Genomic DNA, 18,988 nt, shown 5'->3' on the forward strand with positions numbered 1-18,988 from the left:
CTTCCCATCTAAGCTCTTTGTTACCTGGTCATAGAAAGAGACCAGGTTAGTCAGGCAGGATCGGCCTTGCACGAACCCATGCTGGTTACCCCTCAACATCACTTCCCCTGCAGGGCTCTCACAAATGTGGCCCTTGATAATTTTTTTAAAGATCTTCCCCAGGATAGAAGTGAGGCTGACTGGCCTGTAGTTACTAGGCTCTTCCTTTCTCCCCTTCTTGAAAATAGGGACCACATTGGCCCTTTTCCAGTCCTCAGGGACTTGACCTGAGCACAAGGAGTCCTCGAACAGCCGTGCCAATGGTTCTGCAATGATATTCAGCTTAAGACACCTCAAGATATACCATAACCTCTAGGTCCTTCTCTGCACTACTGCAGCTTAGATGGTCATTCCCTGTTCTGTATTTGTGTATGCAGTTATTCTGTTCTAATTGCAGGATTTTGCATTTTGTCCATGTTGAATCTCATCTGACTGAATGCAGATCTTTTCTCTAGCCCATCTAGGTATTTCTGGATACTAGCCCAACCTTTCTGAGTGTCTACAACTCCATACAGCTTGGAGACATCTGCAAATTTGCCAAACATGCACTCAATCCCATCGTCCAAATTATTAATGAAGATTTTGAACAATACCAGATCCAGAACAGACCCTAGGGAATCTTGGCTTATCTGAACCAAATATTACATTACAGATGAGAACATACAACAGTGATACAAGGTAAATTCAAGAGGCACTTTTACATGTGCTCCAGGGATGGCAGGGGGGCTTTAATTAGAGCGACTCTGAGAGCCATTCTAATTAAAGCATCCACAGCATCTTGTGAATCAGTGACCCCACACTTCGAAATGATGGCAGGGGTGCTTTAACTAAAGCACGTTGAATGAGCTTTAGTTAAAATTCACCCATGACCATTTTGAAGAGTGGGGACACTGATGCACAAGACTCGCTGAAACGAGTCTATTCTGATGCGTTGTAATTACAGTGCATTGGAGCAGCCTCCCCACACATGTACAGGAACCCAAAAAGCCTCCAACTTCAGCTGTGCCACAACCAAGTTGTAACGTTAGAGTGGGCTATCAAATCTAAACCCCTAAGGTTACAGACAACCACTTATCTCAAGAGTCCTGAAAAATCATTCACCCTATCCCAAGACACCATAATCACAAAGTATCTTATGAAAACACAACTGAGAAAATCACTCGCACATTACAACATGCTACAGATAAGAGTTACCCTGGGATTCCCTAAAATTCGGGTCATCAATATACAGGCCCAATGCCCTTGTATAAATTAAAGCAATCTCAATCATGCTGTATCTTATGTTAGCTGCTAATGGTTCTGGTCTTGGCTCCTTCTCTCTAGCAATGCCCTGGGCCACAGAGAGGGATAATTGTCTTGGAAACATTCTATTGCCTTTGTACCACCAAAGAATCCCACTGTGCTTTGATGATTCCCTCCCATAGCTGGCTGAACTGCATTTATGGATTCCTGAAGAAAAGAACAACACCAATTAATCCCAGTGTAGTTGTGGTTATGGCCATAAAGTTTTCAGATATTCATGCAAATCCTGTAAGGCATTTTTTTCTGGTGTAAGTCATCTTTCTCTTAGCTGGCTGAAAACATTAATTCTCTGGCCGGGAACAGCAGATCTTTCCTGCTCATTGAAGTTTTTGTGTTGTAATAGCTACAGAAAGCTTTTAATGCATTTATACTATACTGATTTTTAAGCATTTATTATCCCTCTTTGTGGCTGCATTTATATAATCTGACAGGTGATGTGTTGGAGGAATGAAAAATATAAACCACATAGAAATGATTAGGGAGTGGAGAAATCTTTTGAGTGCAATTTTTGTGAGGTGGGGTGGGGTGGGTTGGATTGTGCCTTTAAATTAAAGAGAAAGAATTATTTCTCTGATTAAAAAAGCTTCTTACCGAATTCTGGAAAACATCCTTCACTGAAAGAAACATCATCAACAGCAATGGTTTCAGCTTGTCCCTGGGTCTCAAATATCCCTTGAATGATAACCTGGACAAGGTTTAAGAGTAAGTTAGGTAAAATGACAACTATGTTGTTTTGATATTCCAGAGGCTTCATCCCTGACAGATCTATTGATAGATATTAAACAGAACAATCATCCATTAATTTGTCTAGTCCCTTTCTGAACCCAGCTATACTCTCTGTGTCTACAATCTCCTATGATAGTGAGTTCCACAAGTTAATCGTATGCCACATTTAAAAAAGTACTTTCTCTTGTTTCTTTTAAATGTGTCCAGTTAAATTCAGTGGGTGCCCCCCTGGTTCTAGTATTCTGGGATTTTGTAATTAATAGTTCCCTCTTCATTTAATCCACACTTTCCACAATTTTATAGACCTCTATCATATCCAGCTCCCCCCTTCCCCCCACCCCAAGCCTCCTCCTTTCCAAACCAAGGAGTCCTAAACTTTTTTAGTCTTTCCTTGTATGGCAGGTGCTCTAAACCCATGATCATTTTGGTTGCTCTTCTCTTTGTACCTTTTCTAATTCTACTACATCTTTTGGATATACAGAGAGAAGAACTGTACATGGCATTCAACATTTGGGTGCACCATGGATTTGTAAATTGGCACGATCATATTTTCCATTTTGTTTTCAATTCTCTTCCTAATGATGCCAAACATTTTATTACCTCTTTTGGTCACTGCTGAATATTGAGCTGATGTTTTCAGAGACCTGTCTACAATCACTCCAGGGTCTTTTTCCTGAGTTTTAACGGCTAATTCAGACCCCAACAATGTGTACATTTAGTTGAGGTTATTTTTCCTCAGGTGCATTACTGTGTACTTGTCAACACTGAGGTTCATCTGCCATTTGTTTGCCCACTTACTCAGCTTGAGATCTTTATGCAGCTCCTCACTGTCAGCTTGGGATTTGACTACCTAGAATAATTTAGTAGCACCTGCAAACATGGAGATTTCACAGGGCTCCTCTCTTTCCAAGTCACTGATGAAATTCGTGAACAATACTGTGCAATTTCTGTTAGAGACAAAGGAGCTCAAATCATGCAAAAATGTTTCGTGGAGGATTAACACCCTGGCTTCTGCTATTTTCTGTAGCTTTTTTCAGTATAGCCATATACCCTAATCACATGTAAATCAAGAACTAAATTGGCTCCAACCTAAAAGCCCCACATGAAACATAATAATCTACATTATTTTCAACACAACAAGTTTTGGATCATAGTAGCTGAGGCAAGGCAGATAAGTTGTTTTTGAATTATCAAAGCCCATTCTTCAACCAGGGTCCGAAAATAACAAAATGAAGTCTTTTTCAGTTTTTGGAGTTTACCTCACACAGAGATGGAGCATTAGCATAGTAGCTAATACTATTCTAGCCTGAAAACATTTACTAACAATATGTAAAAAGAGTGTCAGGCTGCAGCATGGGAAGCAAATCTCATCAGCTGTTCTTCTCTACTGCATCAGAAATAGTTTTCTCCTATCAAATTATTCTGTACTCTTGGATCTGTGTTAAAGTAGGGACAGATAATGAACAAACCTATATGGCAACACAGAAGCAGCAGGAGGAATACCAGTGAAGACTTCAATCTTTTACATAGTCATCCCCCGTCCCCTGTCCCCCCTACCCCAATCCAGGCACCAAAGTGCAGAAAGCAGGGGCTGCATGTCTACAAAGAGGTCAGCAGGGAGGAAGTGACTGGAAAACAAAGGTAGGGAATGGGTAGAGCCTTGGCTTCTTCCCTATCCTGCAATACAGTGGGTGGGAGGTGGTGAGAAGGGAGAGGGAGGAAAGGAAATAAGTAGGACCATTCTCCCTTATGAATAACATACTGAAGAAAAGCACAACTAGCAATTGTGGAGCAGCTGCTTCTTTGGAAATAAGAATATTGTCAAGAAACAATGCCATCTTGTGAGCTTGTACTACCAGCAGCTGAAAAATTGCAATAGAGCGAAACAAGAAAAGCCAAAAAGTCCAAAATAAATGCATTTTAGTTAAATTCTGAAGTTTGGCAGGTGCACACTGATTTTGACAGTTGATTTTAATTCAGTTGAAATGGTTAATTTGTTGTAGCACTGTACCATTCATTTTGATTTTAGTATTAAATATACATGATATTTGTTAGGGCTGTGCAAAGCTTTGGGTGCTGATTCAGTTCAGAGGAAATATGGCCCAATTCAGTGGCTGAATCTCCAAATCTGAATCAAATCAGGGAACCAATAAAAAGGTCCAAATCAATTTGAAGCTCTCAGAATCGATTTGGAAAACATTTGGAGGGCTTTGATGATTCGGACAGTCCCTGTCCAATGCAGCAGGGATCTGGAGCTGGACTTGGAGCTGGTAAAAAGGGGGTGGGGGAGGGAGGTGCTGGAGGAGGGAGCAGAGGACCATGGGAGGACCCCTGTCAGGCCCCATCCCCTGCCTGCTCCCCCAGCCCCCACTCGCCCCAGCTCCCGGTGCTTAAAAAAAAAAAAAGCCTCTACTCACTGGGTGCTGCCTAGCAGGGGGGGGATCCCTGCTGCCCCCCCCCACTGCCCCACACCAAGTGGAGGGCCCTGATCCCCCTCCACTCTCCCAGCCCCTGCAGCTGCCCTACCCACTTCAGCTCCAGCACTTTAAGAAAAATAATTGAAAAAACCCCGGTCTCACCAGCTCCTGCAGTGGCCTTGGGGCTTCAGAGAGCTTGTAGAAGAGCCCCCACATGGCAGGGGTCACAGTGGGGGGCAGCAGGGATTTCCCCCCCCCGGTGAGTAGGGGCTTTTTTGTAAAGCACTGGGAGCTGGGGGAAGTGGGGCAGCCATAGGGTGGGGCTGAGGGAGTGGGCAGGGGTGGGGCAGCTGAGGGAGCAGACAGGGGCTGGGGGCTGGTAGGGGTCTCCCCATGGCCCCCTCCCCGCTCGGGGATCATCCCACACCAGGCAGGAACTGGGACAGTGGGGAGTGTCGGGGGACTCATGCAGAGCCCCCCATGCAGCATGGGGCAGTGGGGGGCAGCAGGGATTTCCCCCCACCTGGCAGCACCCGGTGAGTAGGGGTTTTTTCTTTTTTCGAAGTGCTGGGAGCTGGGGTGGGTTGGGCAGCCATTACTGGACTGGGAGAGCCGGCAGGGGATGGAGCCTGTGTGATTCGGAGATTCAGCAGGAGCCCAATCTCCAAATCGGATTTGGCCAAATCGATTCAGGACAGTGATTCGAATCACCAAGTTGAATCACTGTCCCCCCAAATTGGCTGAATGTGAAGTGAATACGAGCTACTTTGCACAGGGCTAATGTTTGTTAGGTTTACAATAATTTTAATATAGTTTTAAATTTCACATTTTTTGTTCTGATTTAATATGAAAACAGGTTTTGAAACCTTCAAAGTTGTACAGAATGAAAATTCCATTTTTCCTCCAGTTCTAGTTTTCAGATATAAAGTATAAAGTGGAGTGATTTATGAGTCAACAATAGAGCAAAGATACCTTGTTTTGGTTTTGCTAAAATCAGAGATGGTTTCAGATCCGCATTCTACAGAAATGATGTATGCAATACAAATATCCTACTAAATTCTATCTCCCTTAAAATAAATGCAATAAGATTTTGCGCTCACATACACTTACTATCTATACAAGCATTAAATATACAGTGTGAAGGTACCTAGCTTTCTATAGCAATTGGCATTTATGGCATTCACTCAAAGGTCATCTGTCTTCAGGCAAATCCACTACTACACGTTCACTGCTTTCCTTGGTAAAGGAAAGAACTGCTTAAACCTCTTTAACAGCCCAGCTATGCTGAATTTGCAACTGTTTTCCATTGCTGAAGTTTTACAAAACAGCTGAAGCATACTAGTTAATCCAGCTCTTATTTTTCAGAAATGCAACAGAGGCCTTCCTTCAGGATATACCCATATTTCAGTGTATTGCAATATAGCAAATACTGGAGATTATCATAGGAGAAAAGCATGAGAGATTAAATGTAGGAAAAACAGAATAAAATAAATTAAATTAAATAAAAAACAAAAAGAAGCTTTTCTTGAAAAGGGATGGAGAGTAGAACTTGTTGAGAATCCAGCTGTCTAAAGATGTGCTGCTGTACATTTCCCTGGTTAGTCTGATTAAATGCTGCCTCTGCTCAGAATCTTGTGAGGCATACTCTCACAAAAGCATGACATACACATAACTCTTAGCAGGCTAGTCAGGCAAACAAGGTTAATGGCTAATCACCAATATTCACCGTACAGGAGACTATATGGTCAATGCCAGTTAGTAGCAACACATCAGTGTGCTAGTACTATGCCTAAGTAATTGCTACTGAATACATGGTAGGGAAAATGTTCCCAGGAAAATGTTGTTAGCAGGCAGTTGTTGCTCTTAGCTAGTGCTGTTGCCAACAAGAAGATACTACTGTTGGCAGCCTTGTTGATTAATATAACAAAAGGTTCCCAAGAGGCTCAAATGTGTCCCAAATCCCTATTAATCTCTTTAAAGATGAACCAGTTTTATATAGCTGGTGAAATTATTTTCAAAGGTTAATATGCATCATTCTGATATTTTTAATCCATTGCTGCATTATAGAGCATATGGATGAGATTAAAAAAAAATGAACAAAATTGTATATTATATGCCCAGTATTCTATGGTAGTTTGGATTATGCAGCTTTCTTTGTCCCCCAATATAAAACTGATTAAGGGGGGGAAATCTTTTCCTACAGGAAATGTACAGGTTTTGATTCTAGGATCTCTGTTGTCAGGGAGATTTTCACTGTCAAAAGGCAGCAGCATTTGGATTCATTCTAGAATTTTAAATCTTTTCTAACTTGAAAAAAATGCCAATTCTATTTTTTTCTGTTTCTTAACCTCACTTGACTGACTTAGTCTATGAGGGGAGCGATCATGCTAAGTTTGTACTGGACACCTCCAGCAGCTAAATGAAAGCTCCAATGGCCTTTCCCAAACTCAATGGAGTAGGTACCCTGCCCTATTTAACTTAACAGCCAAACCAATTCCTCCCAGAATTTAGGCAACAAATATTAAAAATTTACGTTTTTTGAGCAGCCAAGCCTAAAAAGTTCTAGCCCAAAAAACTGAGGAAGTAAAAGTAAAAATACCTTAACAAGCACCACAATAGTCTTCACTGTTGCCAACACCTATTAATACAAGCTATCTATTAGCACTGTGCGAAATTTCACCTGGTGTTTTGTTTTGCAGCTGTTTTGATGCGTTTTGAGGTCAAATCAGCAAAACTGAAACAAAACAAAAGCCTTCAAAACAGCTTCAAAATGAAACAAGGGCCCTCAAAAGTTTCAAAACATTTCAAGTTTCAAAGGCAGGCTTACTTGGCTTTAGCGCTGGTACCAAACAGCAGCTGCGGCCTCCTGTCACTGGGCAGGCAGATTGGGGGTTTGCCCACACCCCCGGGAGGGCTGCAGGGGCTGTGCCGGACTCCTGCCAGGGTGTGGGCTCCCGATCTGCCTACCAGATGCCAGCTGAGGCCAGTGGCAGCACCAATCTTCCCAGCACTAGGTACGGAATAGCCTATGGGTGAAATGTCAAAACAGCGAAACAGTTTTGATGAAATGAAATGGAATAGTGCTTTCTAAATTAAATGAAACTTGAAATGAAACACAGTTTCACTGAAATGTCGAAATGGAAGTCGAAGTGGAATGGTGCTGTTTCACACAGCTGTACTATCTATATGGTGTCATTGATCACTAGCATGTATGTAACTGTACAGTGTCTGGGAGTGTGAGAATTTCTCCTTTTAGTGTAACTGGACAGTCTAGTGTACACCAGAGTCTCAACCTGGTGAGCACAGCAAAACCTGCAAGGTCCAGTGAATTATCAGGCTTTCCACGCAGGCAACTCTCTCTATACAATCCAACCGCCTAACAAAAAAACAAACATCTGAGCATCCCAAGTATGGGCCTGAATCCCCAGGACAGCATCCAGTGACATATTAAGATAAAATCTCCATCTGATAAAAAAGAAATGCTAGTTAGTAAATCAGATTTGCAGCATATAGGAATTATGGGCGCAAGTTGCTAATCAAAGGGCTCTGTTAGCCAAAAGATACACCAGATCCATTTGTGGATGGGCAGTTGAAAGTGGTACAGATTTCAATATATCAATAGTTTTTTCTATATGCCAGAAGCTGTAATGCTTCCTGGGAAATTTTCAATGAAGCATTTTTTGCCTAAATACGCCAATATCAAAACTGAAACTTTTCATGGGAAAATTAAGGTGTATGCATGATTTTAAAATTACACACACACACACACACACACACACACACACACACACACACACACACACACACACACACACACACACACTAATATATATATATACACACACACACACACAAAATAATTGAAATATCCTCTTCCAAGGAGAGAAAAACTTGATGATTTAAAATTATGATTGCCATATGCACTAGCAGTCAAAAGTGTTACAAAGAAAATGTACTGAGTTCTTAAGATAGTGGTCACCTGAGAATGTCTTTGGGTTAAGCACAATAAGTTAATTTCTCATGATCAACTTGTTGAGTGTAAATAGCCGCATTCTTTCTCCAGGGTATCTTGCATAATGGTAGGAATATTATACAAGACTATATTTTATAACTAGGAGGTTGTTGTTATTCTTTTTGCATAGATTTTGCATAGATTAACATATGAAAATGTTGACACTATTTGAACAAACTTTCAGAAAGTTACAGTTATTCTAAGTAAAATCCTGTCTTTTGTAACAAAGGCTCAAAGCTAAACTTAGTGGAAACTGTCAGCCTTTATAAACTAATACATCTCTAGAGAGATTCACAGCCAAACATATATAAAATAAAGTTGTAATCCAACAAAGTTTAGGTGTGCGTTTAGTTTCTTTTCCAGTTTGATTATAAAAAAATAATGTGAGCACTAAAAGGTGTAAATTTGGACAGACTCAATTTTATGAAGATATAGGAATGATTTTTTTACCTAAAATTGAAGTATATTTTTAAGCGTGATTCACCAGATTAGAGCAAACAATAAATATACCAGTTTTGAATATAGTGAGAATATACCTGCTTACACTATTTTCTAGATACAAGATAATTTGTATAGTTATCCTTACTCTACATTCTACTTTCTCCATTATACATATAAATCATAGCAACCTACAAACCTTAAACTTGTCAGTGCTATTGATTGTAATTATATTTGTTCTCCACTGATTGTGTTGCCTTCCAGATTCTTGCCAGATATTTTCATAGGAACCATCACCATGCTTTTGGAGTTCCACCATCAATTTTCCACTTATGTGACCAATCCAATAATAAAATTTAATCTAGAAGAAAGAAAAGGTCTTATTATTCTGGCCAATCATTATGACAAGTAATAAAATAGAAGGAAGGCACATCCCAATACCTGACAAACATGATTGCTATCAGTAGGAAGGAAAACTCTGCTTTTTAAAGTTGCAGGAGATGAACTCACTGTAGATGACAAGGAGAGGAAATAGCCTGAAAAAAAGAATAACTTTTTGTTAATATATTTTTACATATATCTGTAGGAGATACTAGAAATAATGTACAATGCATTAAATCTGCCACAATGGAAGAAACAGATAACAAATTGTATTGAAGGGCTCCTCTTTATGAGGGCTTCAGTATATATTAAATTATACATAAAACTATGAAAAAAAATAGTATTAAGTATGCTAAATTAAGCACTCATAGTCATGAAATGCCTGAATTAAATTACCTGTTCTCTTTTAATTTGGTCTGTTAGTGCTTATACATCATGATCTTTTATCATATGATCACATACAGTTTTATCCATTTGTCTCCTATGTGACTTGATGAGCAGAATGGACATTGTTTAGTCATTTAAAACAGTTTTTTTTCCACCTTCTTACTCAATGAGTGACCCCACTGAATACTGTGAATACTGTGAATACTACTGAATATTATTAGCATTTTATTCAATATATTTAAATCTTGTTTCTGAAGTCAGAATTATTAAGTTTTTCATTGGCTTTTCTACTGCAGTATTCTATTACTTTTCTATTGAAGTAGTATACTGTAGTATCTGAGCAACTCACAGAAATTAACCTATTTTCCTAGTCTCCCTATGGGCACTGTAAAGCTATTATTGTTTTCTCAGCCCAGACTAAAGAATGTCCAGTGAAGACAGAGGTACAAGCATTAGGTTTAGATAAACCTAACCAAGGTTAGGTCAACCTAAATGGTCGGGCATGCAGGTGTTCACAGGGCTTAAAATCACCTTGAAAGGCTAGGAACAGAAATACACATAAACCAGTATAAGTGATTGGAAAGTGGTTCAGATCTGTAACACAACAGAAGTTCAGTGAACAGAAAATGCTTCCAAAATGGCCAAAACCAATTTAAAATAATTGGATGGATGTAGTATCAGACTTAACTGATTTAGGTTAAATTGGTTTACTGAACTTCTGCCCTGAATCCCTTCCAGATTCAAGTTAACTCTCAGTCTTCAGCATCCAAGAATGCTTTGCACCTCCCCCACAATCTCCACAGCCCCCCCCCCCGTTTTGTAGGGTGGGCGGGCTAGCTTTGGCCCAAGTGTTTGCTCCACCCGAACAGGGAGGCACTCTCTAGTGCCCTCAGGCTTCTGATTTGGGCCACTGCAGGCATGTGGCTGCATTTCTGGAATCAAAAGTGAATGACTGCTCACTTGCTTATTGGTTCAATCTATGCAGTTTAGACTAAACTGTGCAGGATTGGATTAATTCAGCTTGAGGCTTTTTGACTGTCTACTTAGCCCATCTGGTATCCCCAATCTAAAGTTAGCTCATGTTAGAAGTGAACTAATTTTAGACTGACCTGGGTTATTAACCTGATCTGGCAAAGGCCTGTATGTATTCACAGCACAGCCTTGGGGCTGGAAAAGTCCAACCACTTATGCCAGCCCTGGGGCTGTGCTGGGTGCTGTACCTACCCACTCTACCCTTACCAGGCTATTTTTAGCCCACTGACTACCTCCCCACTTTCGGACTGGACAATTGCCCCCCTCCTCCCTGTGGATCTACCAGGTCCTTCCCTCCCCAAATTACTTTGGTTGCCTGGGTCACTCCCAGCACTAGAAAATGCCTGCACTTGCCACTCCCAGTTTAAATTTAGGTGGCTAAAAATAAACTGCCTAAACCTAAACTGGGTCCTGTAAGTACTTGTTCACATCCAAAATCTTTTGGAATTTGAGCTGTGAATCTCTAACAGCTCCCTACTGAGCACATGCAAACTTTGATTTTCAAAAACTCATAACTTGTCACAAATTTAGACAGTGACTGTGAAAGATATATCCACTTTAAGAAATATTACTTGCCATTAAATTTCAGGTCTTTCAAAAGTGCACAGGCTATGGAGCTTATGAAAGAAAAGTTTCTAGAATATTTAACATGAGATCAAAAACAAAGAAACAAAAAACCCACCTCCTTCTAGCCTCCTTGCACGTTGATTAAATGCCCTGCCTTAAAATGAAAAAATCCTCAGAAGTAATAGAAAAAATTCAGCTTAAATGGCTATAGTTTAGCAGACTTATGAACTGGAGAGACCTGGGCCTTTAACAGAAAATATCCTGAACCCTTCATAATAGGTAGTGCTATTAGCCTTGCTTTTAATAACAGTGCTTCTGCTAAATGGGAGTTCTAACACTTTGGATAAAGCCATAATTAAGTTTCACAAATCATGTGGGTATCTCTCTCTTTCAAATAAATCTTTTAACTGTGCACCAGTAAAAACTGCTTCCAAACTCAGTCACTAAGATAAGGCACTTTTTTAGAAAATTGTGGGGGAAAAGTTTAAGGTGGTGATTCTCAACCAAAGTGCCACAGCACTCTGTGGTGTCATCAAGATCTTTTTAATGAGTATCACATAATATTAGAACTGTTAGGTGAGCAAACACCCTATATGTGATTCACAAGATAAACCAGAGATTTCAAACTACAATACTTAGTGTCAAAAACTTTCTGACCTGTTGTAGTCTTTCTAAAATTGCCACAGTAGAGTTTGTCTATTTTTCTTAGTGAAAAAAAAAATGAGTGAAAGCTAAGAGCTGGTATTTTCTGAGGAGTAACTTCAGTCTAAAAAAGGTTGAGAACCAATGATTTAAGTCACAAAGGCTATAGATGTTAGGAAAAACACTACATAGTTAAAAGGGCCTGCTGGCTCTTATAATAAGCACCAAGGACATGGGGGTAGGAGGGAGAAGCAAGCTACTTATGAAGTCTCAAAAATCCTGTAATCTCTATTTTCATATTGATAAATATAAAAGAATCAAATGTTAAAATCTATTCTTTCATCACTCTCTTCCATGCTGTTCTTTTCTATAGGTATAGGTAAGAATTCTTTTTTGGTGGAAAAGAAATCTTAATCACAGTTCAAATAATTGTGTACTGATCTTTCGCTGACTTCCAATATTGACCCAGCACTTCTCTTGATGTTCAAATTGATTTTCAAAACAGAGTCCCAAAACACTTCATGTAATAAATGAACTGAAGAGAATGGATTAATATGTGAAAAAATTCTAGAAACTACCAAGATTCACTCCGCAAAATTTAATTAATCAAAAAGTTTGAGCTGTGACAATCAAACAGATTTCACATTACATAAATGAATGATAAAAATTGCCATAACCTGAATAGCTTAGATTTACTGCTACAATTTGAGATCATTAAGGAAATGCTGCTCAGGAGCTGGTTGTGTCTTTTGTTCCAGTGGAAATCATTACTTTAAACAAAAGTTTAATAAAATTGGCCTGCATGTGACTATAAAGACACCGTGGTAACAGCATTTTAGTGACGTACCATCCCAGTGTGTATTCCCAAAGGCATTGTCCTCATCAAAAAGGCAAAATCCCAACAAGTTCAAGTGGAATTTGTTTGTCAGTGTACCTCTTACAAGGCTACAACATTACCTTCCTCTCAAAAGAGGGTCACCTCTACTGGTTAGTACAAAGTAGTGACCTTTCTGTCAAATTATCCTTGACACCCCACCTACTAGAAATATCAAGTGTACCTGGTTAACCTTTCCTTGCTCTCTCTCTCTCTTCCTGGAGATAAGGATTATAGATATGCTAGATGCTGCATAGGGGAACAACAGCTGTGTTCAAATGTTCACTTCTAGTGGTGGAAAATTCCCATCACTAGAAATGATTCTAAGAGAAGGAGCAATACAGACGTCCAGTCTGCAAGTGCCCCCTCTCTCTTGCTTCTTATGCCTTACCCAGACCAGTGTGAGAAGTAGGAAGGAGGATCTCAGCACTTACCTCTCTACTTGGCTCCTGGTGCCTGGGAGCAGAGCAGACTGATCCCCATGGCCCCTACCCACTCAAGACACCTGGGACTCCAGTGTGAGGAGTGGGCAGGGGCTGTGCCCTACTGCCCCAGGGATAACCTTCACAGGCATAGTTCCCAGCCCACCTGGCTTCCCCCCAGCCTCCCCGGTCACTGACCTTGCTCCCGGGACCAATTTATAGCTGGTTGTTGTCAGGTTATTGTTTTCCTGGCGTGGCCATTTTTGCTCCAGGACAAAAGCCTTTCCTCTTTCTTTTTCCCATTCAAAACTAACAAAGTCATTATAGTTACTCAGACATAAGATGACCCGGAATATTAGATGAGCCCCCAATAATTAGATTCGATATATAGAACATTTAAAAATCTGGTAAGATTTTCCAGGTATAGAATCTAAATATTTCAGATGCATCTTGAAATTTTCCCCCTCCCACTGCTGCATCAGGGGAAAAAAGGTCTAGGGGGTCAGGTAGCCCCCTTGCTCTCTGCCCCTTGCAACTTCTTTCTTCCCTTCTTACTATCAGACCCTGTTCCCCCTGAACATGGAAGAGAGGAATAAAATTTGCATATAGGTAAAGTACAACAGGTACCCATAGACTTAATTCAGCCAGAATTGAGACACTGTTCCTTTTTGAAACTGCCACAAGTTTTAGCACAGGTACTCCAAATACATATTTTAAGCAGCATAAACAAACTATTTTTATTTATTTATTATTTCATGTTCCAGGTCAAATTAACCAAACCAGTTCTAAATCCTATACAACCTTTTTATTCCCCCCCGCCCCCTCCCCCCCCCCGGCCTCTTGTCAGGTCAGCTCAAGTCTAAAGAGTATCTGAAGTCCTGGACTAAAGAGTCTGGGATGAAGGATGCTTGCCTGTAGTATCTAGGGGCCTCTGAACCCCAAGACCTCCAGGTTTGGACCTGCATGTAGGATGCCTGATAATGGATTTGGGAGTACAGGTTTCCCTCACTTTATACAGGTTCTGTTGTATGAGTTGGCTCTTATGCGATGACCCTTTTTATACCAAAAAGTAATTATATGCAAGGTAAATTCACTCTTATGCAATCAATCGGTGTGGTGGAAGCCCACAGTCAGCTGCTTTGTGCGGTGCATTGTAGGAGTAATGCACACCAAAATATAGTCTCCTGTGTGGATCTGTGCTCCTCACTCATTGTCTGTGACACGTGTTTCTGTAGCTGCCATCCCCATTATAACAGTGCCCTGTGTTTGTGTGTACTGTTTGCTGTTGGTGAGTACCAAAATTGTCTTGTAAAAGTGGTTGAAATGGGTCTGGGGGTCAGTATAGTCGATGTCTTGGAACTAGGGTGGCCATCATAGTGGACATTCCGGTTTTCTGCTACTCTCTCCTCTATTGAAATAAAACCGGATGCCCTTATGTCCTCTATTTTTCTCTTCAAGAAATATTTGCTGAAGAGAAAAATAGAGGACATAAGGGCATCCGGTTTCATATCAACAGAGGACAGAGGACAACCAAACTGTCCTCTATAATGGTCACCCTATTTGGAACATATCCCTATTTGTTACATTGTAAAATGGGTTCCCTTTATGCGAATTCGAGTTATGCATCATTTTCCAGCAACACATATACAGTGTAAAGTGAGGGAAACCTGTATCTGAAGTCCCAGGATGATTCATGACTGTAACCAAATGTTTTTGTCATAAGTCCTGGGTTGCTCCAAAAATGTATATGCAGACAAGATGCAGGGAAACCTGGTCAAGCTGCACCACAGGAAAGGCAAGGCCACACTAATCATATGCAACAGGCTGAGAAAGAGGGCAAGAGAAGAATTCTGGGTGATCTGTTTAGGGCCCCATTTGGTGATGTTTGTCAGATATTTAAGGTTGGTGAAGAAACAGAAATGATTTAAAATGGGAAAGAAAGGCACAACCAAGCTGTGGGAGTCAAGAGGAAGTTAAAATGTAGTCAATGTTGTGGTTCACCGTGGCTTGAAAAAGAGACAGCACTGAGGGGGACTGCATGCAATGGGCACTAGTTCATATTTTATTCATATAGGCTACACTAGGGGTCAGCAACCCCTGGCATGCATGCTGAGCATGACACGTAAAACCATTTTGCTTGGCATGCTGTGGCCAGTCCCAGCTCCGGGAAACTGCTGCCAGTGACGGAGCCCAGGCTGCTCCGAGCAGGGCTTGCAGAGTCCCAGCTGCCTGCTGGGAGCAGCCCGGGATCCTCGCTGGCAACAGCTCCCCAGATCTTGGGTGGCTGCAAACAGCTGCTCCAGGCTCTGGCACCAGCTCCACACCAGTGTGTGCAGGCGTGCCTTGGAGCAGGCAGTGGGGGAGGGGCGTGAGACAGCGCAGCCCTGGTCTCTCCTCTGCTCCCAACATGGAGGTGATGAGTCCAGCACAGCTGTTTGGAGCCAGCGGCTTTGGGTGGGGGGCAAGGGGAAGTAGGCCCAGAGGGGCAGAGGCTTTGGGAGGTGGGCAATGGGCAGCAGGGTTGGGGGGAAGAAGCAATAGGTCTGGGGGCCAGGCGCTTTGGGTGGGGGGCAAGGGGCAGCAGGGCTGGGGTGCCAGGGGCTTTGGGTGGGGGCCAAGGAACACAACCAGGTCATCCTGCCATTTACCCCTTGCCCTCATTTTGTTTTTCTGCCATGCTGGCACTTCGGCACCTTCCAAGGTAGGCATTATGGTGTTTTTCAGCACTCCAGCCAAAAAACATTGCCTACCCCTGGGCTACAGTAGCTACATTTCAAAAAAAAGCTAGGGTCACATCAGCAGCATAGTTTCACAGCCACTTCTTGGCTAAGATCAAGTGTAAGGGCTGGGCAGTTTTACTCCCTAGATTGAGACTAGGAGCAACCAGGGAGATTATGATAGAGTGCTGCATGGAGGAGTTCTTGAAGTTGGGAACAGCAGAGGCAGCAATTTTGGGGAAGGTAGCAGTTATGGAAGGGAAAGGAGACCAAGAGATAAGAAGCAAATCAGAGAGCAGAAGTCAAGATCAAGAGTCTGATGGAGGATGGACAAAGGTAGGGAAGAAGGGATGAAAGTATGTAGGAAAAGGTATGGTGGGATCAGTGGTTTTGGAGGAGGCTTTATTGAAGAAAGCAAAGATGGAAGAGTCTTGTCATCTTGAAGAACTAAAGAAGGGAAGGAGAGGAAATCAGAATGGAAAAATGAAAAATGAAGCAATGATTGAAGGAAAAAGGAAGACTAGCAGGAGGAATAAGCCAGACCTGCAAAGAGAAAGAAGATGGTAGGAAGCGAGAGACAGAGTGACAGGTAATTTACACCTGTGTTACCTCTCAGCTCCGTGGTCTTAGGGAACCCTGGCACAGGATGCAGCCTGTCTGACTCGCAAAGAATCCCCCCTCCCCACCTCTGCCTGAGCAAGAACTGGTTAGAGGAAGGACTTACAGAAGACAAAGATGATGCAGTGGGAGACGCACCTAAAGCCCTCCAGACAAGGGTGACAAGAGTGAAGCAACTCCCCTGGTGTCATTTGCATCTGAGATGGAACCAGATGACAACTCATTTAAATGGGAGATGGGACAGGAAAGAACTTTCGTTAGCATTCAGGATGGAGAACAGAGATTCCAAGGCAAGGACCGCACTGAAAAGCAGGGGATCACTGCATGGGGATCACTGCATGATGGGGAATCCTTGCTCCAAATGCTAATCAACCCACATCTACACACACCCAGCTAAGTGTTCGTCAGACCAATTCTAGTAATGACTCCTCTATTGGTATCCAAAACACTAAATCTTCCTGTCTGTATTGTGAGCTCCCTCAGAGTAATGCTACCTATAGCCAGGAGTGATCAGTTCCAGTGATCAGTGGATCAGTGGATCAGTGATCCAGCATATGAACCATTGTTTACCCCTAAACAAACCTAGTGTTCTCCCGTAAGCCATTGTTAGTTCTCTACAAAAAAACCTACACAAGCTCACGTTTCTCTCTTTGTGCTTGGATCCAAAAGCTGCACCAGTTCCACTCCTTTTCTGCCTGGAATCCCTCCATTGGCCATGCTGAGGGCTCTGCCTGTCTGCCGGCTCCAACAACACCTGGGAACCTTGACTGGTTTAAGGTTCGCTAAGTGGTGAGACCCCAGCGTGCTCTCTCTTTCTCTGCCTCCAGGAACCTGACTTTTATTTTCTTACTCCAGGCACAGCTTTCTAAACCTGACTTTTGCTAATCAAACTCAAGCTAGACTTCCTGAAAACCCTAATTGAAACTATGTAATATTGTAACTATTTAGTTGTCTCTTTCTTGTATGGCTATTATTACTAGTATCATCATAAGCTCATATACCTGGCAATAAATACCTTTTATGGTCAAGCTGGTTGCTATACTTTTTCTATGAACCTCACCTACTCTTTCTTCTCCTCAACTTCCCCATTTGCTCTGCAGCAACGCTTCTTTTACCTAAGCCAAAGATCCCTATAATGTCCAAAACCACAGTGGGGTCTGCTCATCAAGGGGGTTACTACTAGGACAGTTAGGGCAAAAGACTGGGATGTGCTGAGTTTGAGACACATAAGGGGATCAGTTTGTACAGGCTGATTGATTGACTCAGTTTGGCTCAGATGGGCCCTAATGAACTGAATGCTGGCCCATGAGGGTGTCAACTGGACACCCAGCTGGATTCAGAGGTATTCTGTGTGCTTGGGTCTGACTCCATTTTGTTGTTACCTTAATGAACTGATTCCTGGCATATGAGGGTGTCAGCCTGTCCAAGCTGATCAGCCTAGCTGGGTCAGGTATGTCATGTTAGTGTGTGTGCGTGTGCGCGTGCATGTATTTGACCGATTTGGTGGTTGGAGGAACACAGCCCCATTGAAACTGAGTCCTGCAAGGTAGCTCCATTGGGGGTGAGGACTTGCAGAAGGGAGAGATACAGCTCCGTATAGAAACACAAGTAACACAAGCAGCACATTGACAAAATGACAGAGACCCCCAGAAACGTACCCCTAATAAATGAGCACACCCCAAAGTGACAGGCAAATCTGGTAACACCTGAGAATAGGAGCAGAGGTAACAGGGAAAGGAGGACAGAGAAGTTTGGAGATGAACAGATATTAATTTATAGGAAAATATTGTTTGAAGTTTTCAATGTTAAAGTGGAACATTTGAATAGCTTGGTCACCTTTCCCAACCCAAAGTCTTGGGAAAATTTATATTGGAGCCGAGAAGGTTGTGAAGATTTTTGGAAGACATATGTGGTAGTAGGTGAGAAAGAAAAACATAAGGGGATAAAAGTTTTATTGTGGGAGAAAAAAAGAGAAAGGACAATAATTATTCAAATGTACATAGACATGCTTAAGATGGGGGGATACAAAAAATGGTTGGAGAATTATGTAGCAAAAGTTATGTATGTTGAGAAGATATGTGATAAATATGGTATATGGACAGTATCATGGAGAGTTTGTGTGGTAGCGAAGGCAGATGACAAGAATCCTGGTGAGATAACACACTTATCGCCAGCAACCTAACTAGAGCTGGAGAGTTTGCAATGCATTTAAAATACCCTAAACTCTGTAGCAAATGTAGGCAGGAAGGACACCTAGTCACATATTACCGGGATACAATATGCTACAGATGTAAAGGGAAAGGGTACACAGTGGCAGAGTGCCAAGAAATAATGAAGTGTGTTATTTGCAGAGAAGAGAGAAACACAGTAATGATGCCCCTGGTCCATCTCAGATTTCATAGATTTCATAGACA

At 41.8% G+C, this 18,988-nt stretch overlaps 1 protein-coding gene across 1 annotated transcript in view; it reads right to left on the bottom strand.

Annotated features, from left to right (window-relative positions):
- MALRD1 (MAM and LDL receptor class A domain containing 1) overlaps positions 1–9,825 on the bottom strand; it is a 631,029-nt gene extending 621,204 nt beyond the window's left edge. Inside the window, exons 1-7 of the mRNA XM_019507962.1 lie at positions 9,774–9,825; positions 9,376–9,470; positions 9,134–9,295; positions 3,830–3,929; positions 2,668–2,754; positions 1,933–2,106; positions 1,234–1,488 (exon numbers count right to left, since the gene is read on the bottom strand). Coding sequence (XP_019363507.1) covers positions 1,234–1,488; positions 1,933–2,106; positions 2,668–2,754; positions 3,830–3,929; positions 9,134–9,295; positions 9,376–9,470; positions 9,774–9,825 — 925 coding nt within the window. The remainder of the gene's footprint in view (positions 1–1,233; positions 1,489–1,932; positions 2,107–2,667; positions 2,755–3,829; positions 3,930–9,133; positions 9,296–9,375; positions 9,471–9,773) is intronic.
- Positions 9,826–18,988: the final 9,163 nt, after the last annotated feature.

This window comes from Gavialis gangeticus, unplaced genomic scaffold (assembly GCF_001723915.1).
Source record: "Gavialis gangeticus isolate Ggan-Ray unplaced genomic scaffold, GavGan_comp1, whole genome shotgun sequence".
Taxonomy (NCBI): domain Eukaryota; kingdom Metazoa; phylum Chordata; order Crocodylia; family Gavialidae; genus Gavialis; species Gavialis gangeticus.